Source organism: Clarias gariepinus, chromosome 25 (genome assembly GCF_024256425.1).
Source record: "Clarias gariepinus isolate MV-2021 ecotype Netherlands chromosome 25, CGAR_prim_01v2, whole genome shotgun sequence".
In the NCBI taxonomy this organism is placed as follows: Eukaryota; Metazoa; Chordata; class Actinopteri; order Siluriformes; family Clariidae; genus Clarias; species Clarias gariepinus.
The window spans coordinates 9,618,091-9,632,562 of record NC_071124.1 but is presented as its reverse complement, the minus strand read 5'-3'; the positions used below and the strand labels follow the sequence as shown (position 1 = coordinate 9,632,562).

General features: G+C 36.2%; 1 protein-coding gene across 2 annotated transcripts in view; it reads right to left on the bottom strand.

Annotated features, from left to right (window-relative positions):
* Nucleotides 1–14,472, bottom strand: part of dscamb (Down syndrome cell adhesion molecule b) — a 143,714-nt gene that overhangs the window by 25,027 nt on the left and 104,215 nt on the right. The window contains exons 8-11 of one of the 2 annotated variants that reach the window (XM_053486677.1): nt 13,149–13,421; nt 10,171–10,449; nt 9,561–9,680; nt 9,021–9,200 (exon numbers count right to left, since the gene is read on the bottom strand). In XM_053486677.1, the coding sequence (XP_053342652.1) occupies nt 9,021–9,200; nt 9,561–9,680; nt 10,171–10,449; nt 13,149–13,421 (852 nt within the window). Of the gene's footprint in view, nt 1–9,020; nt 9,201–9,560; nt 9,681–10,170; nt 10,450–13,148; nt 13,422–14,472 lie in introns of those variants that run through there. The other variant, XM_053486678.1, reaches the window with a different exon arrangement.

Genomic DNA, 14,472 nt, shown 5'->3' with positions numbered 1-14,472 from the left:
ATCTTGGAGCAGAAAGAGAACGATTTCACTGTTTTTCCATCCAACAAGCGCTGCTATGATTAAATTATGAGTGTAGACATGTAGCTCTCGTTCCGCTACACTGCACACACATTGATACACACACTCACACACACACAGAGATGTGGATAGGGGCCGGAGGTGGGGGCAGGTTAGTGTATGCTGATGTGATCGAGTGTGTCAGTATGAGCCCATGAACATTTAAGTCTAAATCTTTATACAACTCTTGAGCCCCACACAGTGGTGACATGGGACAGAACATGATTTTTTTTTGCAGAACATCTGTTAAACTTAATTGACACATATCACATACATACAGTACATGTTTGTGTGTGTATAGTCCAGTGAAAAGTATTTGTCCCTTCCTGATTTTTTTATTTTATTTTGCATATAGGTCACACTTAAATCAGATCATCAAACTAATTATCATGGTACGCTGGCAGCTTAAAGGCCTGGACAACTTGCCATAATTATTGGAACCCTGAATTCTGCGCTCTACCAGAAAATCCTAAAAAAGAATGTCTGGCCATCAGTTTGTGACCTCAAGCTCAAGAGCACATGTTATTTAGCACAACAATGATCCAAAACCCACCAGCAAGTCTACCTCCGAAAGGCTAATAAAAAATCTAAATTAAGGTATTAGAGTGGCCTCGTCAAAATCTGATTGAGATCCTTAAGCAGGACATTCATGCTCAAACCCCTCCACTGTGGTTGAATTAGAACAATTCTGCATAGAAGAGTGGTTTAAAAAACCCACAAAGCATAAAGATAACATATCAACTGTATATGTATACTGACAAAAGGGCTCATGTATTAACATATTTAACTTAAGGGCAGCATTTCCATTCAAGTAAAATATGTGAGTAAAAAAATAAAGCAAAAATAAATAATAATAAATAATGGTAAATTTTGTATGTTTAAGTTAAACAATATTAAATAGATGGAATATCAAAACGTATTTAAGATTTAAACCACAGGCGAGTATTAAAATGTACTTCTTTTAAAGAAAAGTTTTACAATTTAAAACATATTTGTCATTTTCATAGCACAAAACAATTAGCAGGAAACACCAAAGCAACAATAACAAAAACAACAATAGCAAAGTCCGACTTTTGATGCAACAAATTTTTACAAGGCTCTGATTAAAACGTAAGAATAACACAATTTTTTTTTTTTACATGAAACCCACAGTGATAATGCTTAATTTATATTCTGGAATAGAACAAAATACACCTCATGTAAACTCCACACACCCGGGGCAGGAACCAAAACCTTGCCCCACCATCACACTATGTTTTATATACTGTAACAAAAATAAAATCTTTATCATGCAATTTGTTCATTAAAATTGAATGTCTGCAAAATATTAATATGTCTAGAGATATAACACAATTAAAAAATGAATCAATTCACTAGTGTAACTAATTAGATGCCTGCAACAGATTTACAAATTTTCTAAACCATGACACATTTTTGCACGGGCAAAACCATAAACTTAGTGATGGAGAGAATCTTCAGGCAAACTTAAACTCCTCCTTCCCTGGGAGCTAACTTAATAAGTAAGATGATTGCAACTAAGAACAAAGGACTGCTAATAATCTCGATTCAGCTTCCACTGTCAGCAGAAATGGGGCTCCAGACAAGCAGGGGCTAAACGGTATTCCCATAACAGCTAAGTTGATCTATATTTTTAATATCTAGTAATATTATGAGCTCGTAAAAAAGAGGAGCGCTGATGGCAGCTATAACCTCACACGGAGCCGTCTTCCTTTATTTGTTTCAGCAGCCAGCGCACCATGTAACTATTAAACAAACTAAGCAGGACCTTTGGGAAAGCCGTGTGTGAAATTTATGGAGTTCTAAGACATGTTGTATTTGTACCGATGTGATCCCTTCACTAATGATTTCCAGTGCTGTTTGCACCAGTCTAACCAATACAGTAAATGCTTGCTAAGAACCTGATGAAACAACAGCAAAGGTTTGTTCCGCATAGTTTGAATAGAAATCATGCACCCACTACTAATTATTTTCTTATAAAATCTGTAAGTGTATTTTATTTTTATTATTATTGTTATTATTTCATTTTTTGGGAGTTAGAAAAAAAAGCATCAAATGCTGGTCATTATTGACCTTGCCTCATTAATTGCTGTTTAACTTATTTGAAATTTGTTCCTTCACTACACAGCCTATAAAAAACTAATAATGTTAAAGCACTGAGAAAATACATCCAGTTTAGAATAATAAAAAAAAAAATAAAGTTGGTTTAAAATAATTTGGCCTTGTGTAATATAATTGTAACATATAGGTGGCACACAAACATCACAATAGAATATATGAAAGTGGTACTGAGGTATACGTTTCAAATGGCATATACGAAAACCTCGAATATTCTCGAATATGTGGACAAACTGTACCGTTTGCCCATATGTCACGTTTATGTATGGGTTATACCAAAAAGGAAATTTGTATAGTTTCCATAATAATAAAAAAAAAACTGAAAAAATCTACTTTACACTTCTAGCATCTGTCCTGTCGTGTAATTATAGTTTAAATAGACAATCTGTGTTTAGTATATTTTAGTCTTTTTACTTAGTTTTCTCCTTCCAGAGCATTACTGAAAAAAAAAACAAATATAAATGAAAAAGCGTATAACAGATGTGTCACTGAAATGGGCTGAAAAATAACAGCATATATTAAGATCTAAATCAAGGGCCATCGTGGTCATATTCGGTTTTAACTTCTATGTTCTTTTTTTTGTTGTTGTAATTTTCATTTTGTTCGGGCCTAAGAAAATTACAAGGATTTTACACATTTACTGTTCTAACATTGAACAAAATACACGAGATAAATAAAGGGAAAAAACATTCTGTAATCACAAAATGACATACAGAATATTTCTGTTAAGGTCTTGAGCTCATTCTAACTCCTTGTGGTTTCAGGGGTGATCCCATGTACTGTTCTACATACAGTAAAGTCTTCTCCAAATGGTTTGCTAAACTCAATCCAGCATTTCTAAAAATTATAAAGAAGAAGAGTCTTAACATAAGTGTAGATGTAAACTCCATCACAAAAATTTCGCGCATAATATTGAACCTGCTAATGTTGACTGGCCTTTGATTTAAGCATTTTTTAACTGGTTTTTTTTTTTTACTGCCAACCAACATTATTCTGAACATGTACAATCCCAGAACACATGACAGTGGTTTGCTTTCTCCACTCGACCAGATCTCTGACATGTTTTCACGTTTTATTTCATTTTGCACAAAATTTAGTAAAACAAGTGAAAGAACTAGAAAACGTATACACTAAATACTTAAACCGTGTTTATAACGTCCTCAATGAGAGGAAAGAATAAGTAAATTGTGCTGTTAATCATCTGAAAAAGCAATAAAGCTTGTACGTGCACCTACATGCTGTCTTGCCAGAAGCGTTTCTTTCCAGGGCTGTAATGGAGGCTTAACTAATGAACGGAGAGTTTGTCAACCTCTGACTAGTATTTAATCACCCCTGACTAGCATTTACCCACATCTGACTAGAGTTCATCCAACTCTGACCAGAGTTTACCCACATCTGACAAGCATTTACACAGCTATACAGTTGCTAAAGTTATTCCTAGGATAGTTCAACTCCAGTTATTTATATTGTTTTGCCAGATCAAAATGTCATGGACTCTATATTGTGCAGCTTATTCAGCATTTAGTGTCTACTTTGGTGACCAGCCACATCATCTCTTGATCAGTTAATGTTTGACAACATGAATATACATTACAATGATAATGATAAAGGTGTGGAAATGGCAAACCTCCTTCTGTATCTCATGCACACAAATTCATAAAAATGTTGAAATAAAATGTATTTTCTGCACATAAATTAACTAAAAACATTGGACAAATTTAATCTCATCCCCAAGCAATAGCATTTTAAGTGTTCGGTCTAATAAAACCTCAGTGTATATATATATATTTTTTATAACCACTACTTACAGTACTTACTTACTTACTTACTTACTTACTTACTTACTAACTAACTAACTAACTAACTAACTGTCTGTCTGTTTATCTGTCTGTCTGTCTGTCTGTCTCCACTTCCTCACTTCCTTCTGAAGCACTGTATATAGTTAATTGTTAACTGGAGATAAAACTGAGGATTTTAAAACATCAAAAGAAAAAAAAAATCTGGATCTTCATCAGTTGTGATGTGGCTGGGTAGACACGGCCAAGCAAGACAGCTCACACACCTGTTAGGATTTCAGGAGCAGGACAGAAGGCTGTGTGTGTCCGATTAACCACCAGCATAATAACATCAACTAATCATTTTTGATTTCCATTGAGTGGGGATAAAAATGTCACGGCAGGTGTCTGGAAGGCTGAGATACTATTTATCACTGACTGAGGGATGAGCTTGTGTCCGCTCTTGCCTTTAGCCTGATATGCTTTATGATTTACGACGAGAATGATCCGTACTACTTTTTACTACGATTTTTTTGGATTCTGATGGTGATTTCATGATTATCACGCTTAACTGTTGTTATTTGTCTATTAATGCATATTTACATAATACTAATTCCTTCTATTTTTTAAAGCACTTGTCATCATTGGGGCACTCATGCTACCGGAGTATTTAGTTTATTTCTAAGGCTTTGGCAGGGTGCCACCTGGTGGTCTGAGAGGAACAGCTGCACCTGAACAGGTTTTTAAATTTATAGCAAGCTACTGTATGTATATATGAGGATAAAAAAGAATAACACAACATGAAAAAATAAAAGGTAACTAATCTTTGGGTTTGTGTGTGTGGAAGTTGCATGTTTTCCCCGTGCTTGGTGGGTTTCCTCAGGGTACACTGGTTTCCTTCCGCAGTCCAAAGACATTCGAATTAGGCTAAGTGGCATATCCAAATTGCCCTTGGTGTGTAAGCGAGTGTAAGAGTGTGTGCCCTGTGATAGATTCGCACCCTGTTCAGTGTGTACCCTGCCTAGAGCCCCCAGTCCCCTGTGATAGGCTCCAGCTCTCCAGCAAACCTATACCTGCTAGTTTCTAAACAGATGAGCAGTAATCATATAATATGTATATGACAATAAACGCACTATGTTAAAAAAATATACAGTTATTCCTGTTTGACATGCTTGGGGTACCGTAGGTGACAAGACTCCTAATGGAGCTTGAGTGGGTAAGACCTAGGTGGTCTGGAATAATTTTTTGTGGTTACAACTTAAATATAAAAACATGAGTCCTATAGCTGTGGCCAAAGGTTTTGAAAATGACACAAATATTAAAGTCTGCTACTTACTGTAAGTATAAGAACTTATAAGTTATAACTTGTAACTTATTGACAATTACATTGAGTTTATGCAAAGATTTGCACTAGAACATCTGGGAACATCTGGGCCACATCCTGACTGATGGCAGCCCATTCTTGCATAATCATTGTTCATTGTTTGAAGTTTGTTAGAATTTGTGGGTTTTTGTTTGTCCACCTGCCTCTTGAGGAATAACCACAAGTTCTAAATGGGATTAAGGTCTGGGGACTTTCCTAAACCCAATGAACCCAAACTTTTGATGCTTTGTTCCCCGAGCCACTCAGTTATCACCTTTGCCTTATAGCACGATGCTCCATCATGCCGGAAAAGGCACTGTTCGTCTATTAGTCTTAAACCTTTTGTCTACGGCTGTATATGGAAAGTTCTGAAATTAAATCACTACCTTGAATGCACCCATTTAAATAATGTGCATATTTAATAATATATAACTTAGGTCAGGGTTTTACATAAGCAACAGCCTGGGGCTAGTAAAAAAGCATTTTAGGTCAGTTAATTGGTGAGTTGATGGTCCATGCAGGCGTGTTTGTGCCACCCATCTGGCCACACCCCCTGTTAAGCCATACTATTAGCAATATACACCATTAGAGCCTAAATTACCCTCCTGCATTTTTATTTAGCCTACCAAATTATTCAAGCAGGTTTTTTCAATGGTTGTTGTTAAATAGTCACAAGTAGGATGACACGATAGTCATTTAGGATCGTCAAGATCTTCCTAAACTACCTGTAGCATTTTCTTTACACCACTGTCAGGTTCCATTTGGGTCAAACCGGAGTTCCCTCATAGTACCAGGTTTACAGCTAATGAGTAAGTTTCTGTTGCTTTTCAACCACTGGAGTAAATCAGCCTTACTAGCATACTAGGGAGTACATGTACTGTATGGTGATGGCATACAGTAGATCTGGGAATAATACGTGAACAAAATGCAGAGCTTATCTTCCGATGATAAAAACCAACCAGCTCATTGTTGTTTAAACAAATCATTGCAATAAAATCTATGGAGCTACTAGCCTGAGGTGCCAGATGGGAAAAAGATGGACAATGCTTAGATATTTTGTGATTTATTTTATTTATTTATTTATTTATTGTATTTTTACATTTAGGCCACAGCAGAATCAATTGGTGTGATGCGTTTCTGGTGGTCATATCTGTTCCCAAGCAGAGCTGTACGAATACCCCTCTTTTTACTACAGCTGCAGGGGCACCTTGGGAAAAGTAGGCCACGTCACTGCGCCTTAGTTGGCTATGTACAACCCTCTCCACCCCCTCCTAAACACTCACATGGTATCACCTAACCTCCTCCCTGCTGTCCAATGGAGTGCAGTAAAATGCATTTTTCTTCATGCTGGGAGGGGCAGTAAGTGTGTGTGTGTGTGTGTGTGTGTGTGTGTGTGTGTGTGTGTGTGTGTGTGTGTGTGTGTGTAACACGCTGCCATGCCAAAGTGATTCCCCCTTTTCCATGCACAATTGGTCACAGGCTGCACATTTTCCCTTCTGATACTGCAGGCGGAGGGAAGAGCTTTCACAGTGAGCAGCCGAGAAAGGAAACAAAAAGAAGGAAAAATAGAAAGCAAAAATAAATAAATAAAATAAAGATGGGTAAAAATCTGTATACAATACAGGATATTAGCATAATTTTTTGGGCAACGTAATGAATAAGTGGTAAAATAGTGCTCATCCATTCCCTATATTTCTATATTAATATTTCTTTCCTAATTTTTAAGCGACTGGTAAGTAGGATGGATTTTGAATCACAAAGTGTTATCTATTTATTTGTTCGTTCGTTTATTATGTTTTATAACAGATGCTAACTTAATAATTGTTAAGTCCACAAATGATACAGCACAGCCTGAGATGTGTTATTCCCAATAGATCCAATAGTACTCCAGTAATTTTAGCTGTAATGTAATTCCACTTTTTATATACAAACTATTTTTTCAGCCTTAAATTAATGCATAATGTTCCATTTTTCTCTAATAGTTCATATACAGGCTGTAAACAAATTACAATTGGGGAAACAAATTGTACTCAAGTTTAGACGTCACCCCAGAAGAACATTTAGATATTACAATTTTCAAACCAACAAAACCAAAAAGAAATGATATTTGACATCCCATAATAATATTCTAAATAATAATATAAATTAGATTTACACTTAGATCTAAGTATAAATTGATTAAAAAGTATAATATGTTTCTGTTTATCAAATAAAAACTGTTGGTCTTGACTTACTGCTGATGTGTGAGAAGAACATTTGGATATGTATTTAGTGGAAACTAAACCATTTTGGTGTGCTCATAAAAACAAAAACATTTAAGAATTATCATGAAGTTATATCAATTTTACTAAACACTTAAAAAACACACAAAATTCTATTTCATAGAAAAAAATTCTATGTGGTAATTACACATCCTAAAAATTATTTTATTATTATCTAGGTATATCAGGATAACATTATAATGCTAATAATGATAATAATAATATTTTAAAAAATCGGTTTTGGAGATATCACAGGTATCATCACTTCGACAACGTTTACATTACAGCTAATTACAACTTTAATATTTTGGTCAGATCATATTTGCATGTCATTACGGTTCACATTCATAATTACAAGCAAGTCTTATCTAACTCCAATGTGGACGCATCTGAATATGCTTTGGATTCGAGCAGTTAGTTGGTATATTTGATGAGATCCGGAGGAAGTTAGAAAGCCAGACATCTCCCTTTAGCTTTAGTGTTAGCATCTTCTGCTAGCATGACTATAAAATCCCCATACTGAATGAGATCAGCGAGCAGTCTACACATGCGCAGACGCGAAGAAAGTTGCAGTGAATCCTTATCTGACCGTAGGAATTCAATTCACATCACCACGGATTGGATATACATCTGATCCATGAGTTACTTTAGGCTGGGAAGGTAAAATTTATATAGCCTTTGATTGCAAGCAGTTTCCAAAATGCAATATTTGTCTAACAAACATTTAAAGTAACTCCTAAAATAACAAAAATTACTACAAATTTACATGTTTTTACCTTTGATTCATGTCACCTCATGGTCTCAATAAACAAAGTGATAACCAATATGTTTTAGATCATGGTTAGATAAATTGTAGCCCAAAAAATAACAACTCATCCTTCTTTTGTATTCTGTCTGTCATAGCTATCAGTGTTGAGTTGAGTTGTGGAGGAGTAATGGAGGGGATGTAAGTCTGTTCCTTAACAATATAATTTATTGAGGAGCACAATAGTGCATCCACAACACTCAAAGAGGCTGAAAGCTGCCTGCAGGCCAGCAATGTAATGCTGAACACACACACACACACACACACACACACACACACACACACACACACACACGAATCATCGGCCTGGAAAAGTACAATTCATTTGATTATGATATATTTTACAGGAAATAAAGTACAATATTTATCTTATATATTATAATTAATATATATAATAACTTAATATTTATTACATTATCATTTACTTATATTTTTGTTTCACAATTCGGTAATGAAGACACATGATAAAGAACGAAATGGACAAAGTGTCCTCATGTCCTGTTCACTAATCAGCTTTAGAACTTTAAATGCCCATTTGAACAATATTATAAACACATCAACATTAATGAATGTAAATATTTTACTAAATGTACAAACACACACAGCTGGATGAAGCTGCTTACTTTTGACGGTGAGGTACATGCTCTTGCTGATGTCAGCGCCCACGTCGTTGCTGACTTTGCACAGGTAGTAGCCACTATCCTCCTCCAGCACATGTTTGATGAGCAGTGAGCCTCTCTCCAACAACTGCACCCGAGATCCTGAGTTCAGCACGATGGGCTGGAACTGAGGAACTCCCGCACCTGGGGAACACAGCGTCGCAAAAAAGGCAAAAAGAAAAAAAGGATCACGTGATTTCATACGTCAATTATTAGGTGGTTCTGCACAGGTTCAGTAAAATTGAGCAGCTAATTTTCTCATAAAACTGTACAAATTGTAACTGAAATTATATTTTATGCAAAGGGCCGTCACATCATTATTGACTTTAATTGATTAATTACTGTTACTTTGTATAGTATGTTTTGAAAGCAGAACCTTTTTGAAGGTGTTCTTGCGCTACAGAAGTTATTTGCATGTGGATAAGACCTTTGCACAGAACTGTACACACACACACACGCCTTTACAGTATACACACACTTCTACATCGTTGATGTTTTAGTTACCTTTAGAATGTTTCCACACAATTGTAGGAATCGGGTTTCCTTTAGCCGAGCAGTTCAGAATAACAGATTTCCCATAGATTCCATCTTGGTCCCGAGGTTGCACCTCAAAATGTGGTGGGACTATTAAAAAAAAAAAAGAGTCCACATCAGTTATTATGTACAGTATATACCCAATACAAGGATTACCCAAACTACAGAAATGTGTAGTACTCGATTTTACTCTATAATTAACTTGGATTAATCATAAGGTATTGATTAACTCTTTATAAAAGTGATTTTTAGATATGAAAACTTTCAAAAACAACATTCTTTCGACATTGTCCTGAAGGTGAACGTCATCACCACATTGTTACAGCTGTATTACAACAGCCATCCTACATTCCTCCTGGGCACTGCCACCTACAAGGCTCCTACTTCCCAAGTTTCCTAAAAAACTCATTCGTGTTTTAAAAACGTTCACAGGAAATTCTCAGAAAATTGTGTGTTGGATGTTCAATAATCTAAGACTTATAATGTAACAGATTTGTGGAAACGATTTAGATTCCATCTTTTGGCTTACTGCTACCCCTGTAAAGCTTGGTTTTTTATTCATTTCCATTTGCCCTCTGACCTTTAACAATAAGCTGAATGCTGTGCTCCACTGCAGCTGCCTCGTTGCGGGCGATACAGGTATAGCTTCCGTTGTGGATCTCGGACAGGTTGGAGATGCGAAGTGAGCTGGTGAAGTCGATATTGTCGATAGTGACTCCTAAGCTGGCATTGATCGGCTTGCCGTCTTTGTGCCAGGTAATGGACATGGGCAGGTCGCCGGAGGTCACCACGCAGGGGATGAAGACTCTTTGACCAATGGAGGCACTTTGGGAGTCTGAGTGCTGGATCAGCGGTGGAACTGAGGAGCGAGAAAGAACATTGAATTTAGTAGAACATTATTATTACTAACATTTATTTGTTTTGTCAGAAGTTGTTTAGTAATTTTCTACAACAGCATGGCTCTGGTTGTTGAAGGAGAATTCACCAGCATATCCAAATACACTCATTGTCATGATTGTAAATATTCCATGATCAGTGATGAACACATTTAAATGTTTTGTTATTTAATATACAGAAAATAATATTTACTGAAGAAAATGTCTTCGAGCCAGTGTTATGTTTTGTGGCATTCTTGTCTTATTCATTTTTAGACAAAGAAAGGCAAGGAGTGTTCATGGTTGCTATAATGCAAAGAACTAGATTGTTTTATGGACATTCCAAAACATTAAATGTAACAATATAAAAATGTAACATATAACTACTATCACAAGTCATTACTTAATTCATAAAATAAAATAAGTCATTGATAAATTGAGAGGCAGCAATTATAAAACAGTTGTTTCTGGTCCATTAATTTGATTAGTTAAGCGGCATTGCTAGAGTGCTATAATTCCTAGAACCACACTCAGATGTATTAACGTGTGTATCCCTCTTCTGTGATGATGTTTGGCAGGGAAAATTCCACTTCTTAGTGGAGAACGTTCTACCAATAAAGAGTTGCTTTTTCACAATCTAGTTCTATTTGAGAGCTAGGATTAAACATTTAGCCATATTGTGAATTAGTGGTTATCACTGTCGCCTTGCACTTCCACGGTCCGGGTTCGATTCCCGCCTGTGTGCATGGGGTTTGCATGTTCTCCCCTTGCTTGACGGGTTTCCTCTGGGTACTCTGGTTTCCTCCCACAGTCACAAAGACATGCAGATTAGGCTAACTGGCGTTCCCAAAATGACAGCAGTGTATGAATGAGTGTGTGTATGAGTGTGTTATGTGTGTGGACTAATTAGAATTGGCACCCCTGTCCAGGGTGTACCCCGCCTCAACCCTGTATACAGGATACGGCACTATAGACAATGAGTGTGGAGGGAGAGGGCGTCTGAAATGTAATTTGCATGATACTCATTTTTTTATTCGTATACCTGCTGTATAAAGTAAAATTGCAATCATGAATTCCGGATATTACTGTACATGGATGTGATCACTCATCACCCTGCAGCCTTATGCCTAAAGTAAATGCCTATATAACTAATGCCTTATTGCTTAACGTAACTCTTCAGATGTGCTACTGTAGGCAAAATCAACTTGTAACCAGCTGATCATGTTATATTCTTGGCTTGTTATTCTTTACATGCTATTTTATACTGTATTCACAAGCTTTATGACTTTCTGAAGAATATCATATATCAGTATATATTTAAATACATAAATATAACCTTATCTACAAATATAACCTACTGTCTAGTAAAGGCCTTTTATAAGCAGTAGAATAATACTGCTTTATCTCGTACTTCATGGTTAACAGGGAAATCCTCTAGTTGTTTGTGGTGAATTAATGGAGCATTTCATTATGCAGTCTATTTAAAACTACTACAAATCTTGATTCTAAGTGTTATCAAGAATCTACCACTGAACGCTATGAAAACCATAAGATACCATGTGATGACGAGACAAACACCAAGTACATGTCATCACATGTAATATAATTGGCAATTTTCAAGTACGAGGTCCCGCTCTGCCTGGAACACAAGCCGCTGTGGCTCGAAATCTGCAGATTTCACCGTGGAGGAGGCATAATGTGAGCTAATGAGGGGAGAAGCAGAGCAGTGAAGAGGAAAAAGACAACTATAAAAGGGTTATTTCCTTTCCCGGCAAATTTAGCATAATGCATTCTCAGGGGACCCAGCCATGGTGTGCATCAGCCTGTCGCGAGAATCAATGAGTTAAAATAACGTTGAACTAAAGCAGCACTTCACTGCTTATTTAATTCACAACAAAGTGGGGATAATGGACTCTAGGGATTCCCTCCTAGCTGCTTCAGAATTTTAAGCATGAACAAATTAGCTAACTCAATCGTGGAGATGTTTTTTTTTTTTCCTTTTTTTCCCCCCTTTCCATCACTGATGGCATCCACTCAAAAGAGTAACAAGATGACTGAGAGGATGCTGCCGATGCTACTTGAGCGCATACGGATGGCGATGATTTTTTAAGTTGGACTGGATTATGGTGCCGTGGATAAACCATTACACCGGCATACCTTTTTTTTATAAGGACGATTATAGTCATCGTCCTTATTGTCGAATTTAGTGATGGCTGGTTGAGATATCGGAAAGAGGCCCAAATCTAATCTCTTTCAATAGCTTAATGAGTTGGGCAATGCAATACGTCATGAGATCTTATTGCTAATATAATAAGCGAACGATGTGAGATATACTACTACACACACAACTAGAAACTCAGCAGTATTTTGTGATTTTAAATTATTTACGTCTGCAATGGCTTACTCGATCTGGTTCGCGTTCGCTCCATATACCAGACATGCCAAACAGGAAAAAATGTCATTAATACTTTGGTTAGATTGTGCTTAGCTTATTTAAAGTGTTTTTAATTTCCAGCCATCCTCTCTCTTACCAGTCCTCAATCCCATCTCATCCAACTAGTTGTCAAAACAGCCTTCTCCTATAGTATTATGTTCATGTGATAGAATAAACTGATATCTTTCTTTTCCCTCTTAAACCTGTTAAGAAATGAAGCACATATCTAAGCACTTCTTGCCGGCTGACCTTTTACAGTAACGTGGACGCTCCTATGGATCTGTTTCTCGGGGTCCACCAGAACGTAACACGTATACTCGCCCTCATCCGAGTTTTGCACATTAGACAGCTTCAATGTGCCGTTGTTCTCAAAGGCACGCTGGCGATGGTTAAACGGGAGGAGGTTGGAATCTTTGTACCACTTGATGGAGTAGTAGGGGTAGCCAATGATGCGGCAGTGAATGAACATGTCCCGCCCCGCGATGGCAGTGAGGTTTCTCATTGGGCGGATACTGGCAGGACCTGTTAGGGAAAAGAAAACATCAGGAATGTCAACATGCTTATGCTCGTGTTGAATGCTGACCCTTTGTTGTTTGAGTTGCACTACTAAGCACTAAACAGTTTCAAAGCTTAGAAGTGCCTGAACTAGAACTGTCATGCATTTTAAAATATAATTACTGTATAATAAAGTCTATTCTCTAATCTGATCATGGTTATCAGGCAGTTTAAATACAGAAACAACTTAGCAGCCAACTATTTATGCACTTAAAATAAAAAAACTATATAAAAAAAGAGCTTAAATTAAAATTACAAGGCATTATTCACCTGAATCTAATAACATTCACTCTATTGTACTGGAGCACAGGGATAAAATTACAATTGTGTTCTGTTACACACAGATTGCTGTGTATACAATAAAATTTCATCATGGAAATTAGTTATATAAATTACTATTCATATAACAAACTATTTATAATGCCAATTACGGTATAATCAGCATATAAACCTAATACCTTATGTTAACATTATGCAAATTTTGCAAACTATAAAAAATGCAGTAGATTAACATTACAGCTTGTGGCCACTTTATTAGATACATCTACTTTGTTGGTCCAATGTGCAGATGTTGCAGATGTACCAACCAAACTATATTATATATAGTACATATATTGTCTGTTTTAAGGTCTTAAGGTGGACAGATGAGAAATTGAACAATCCATTCAGTATCTAAAAAAAATTATACTGTGGATTATTTGTGGATATACAGTAATTTAATTTAAATCTCCTACATTCTAGATTCATTACTTGTAAAGTGTGTTATTTTACGACTTTGTTGTTTAATTTTGAGATTATGGCTCACGAATCTCAAACAAAAATCCAGTATCTTAAAATATAAAACTATTTAATTTCTCAAGTTTGAGTAAATTACTATTTATACAGTATGAAAACTGTATGTTTGAATTTAAGTCTAGTTTAAATTTATGGAAAGCAACAGGAATGACTGACGCCTTAATAAAATTGGCAAACAAAGCTGATTAAAGGTACTTGGGAAAGATTCACAATGAGTGGAGTG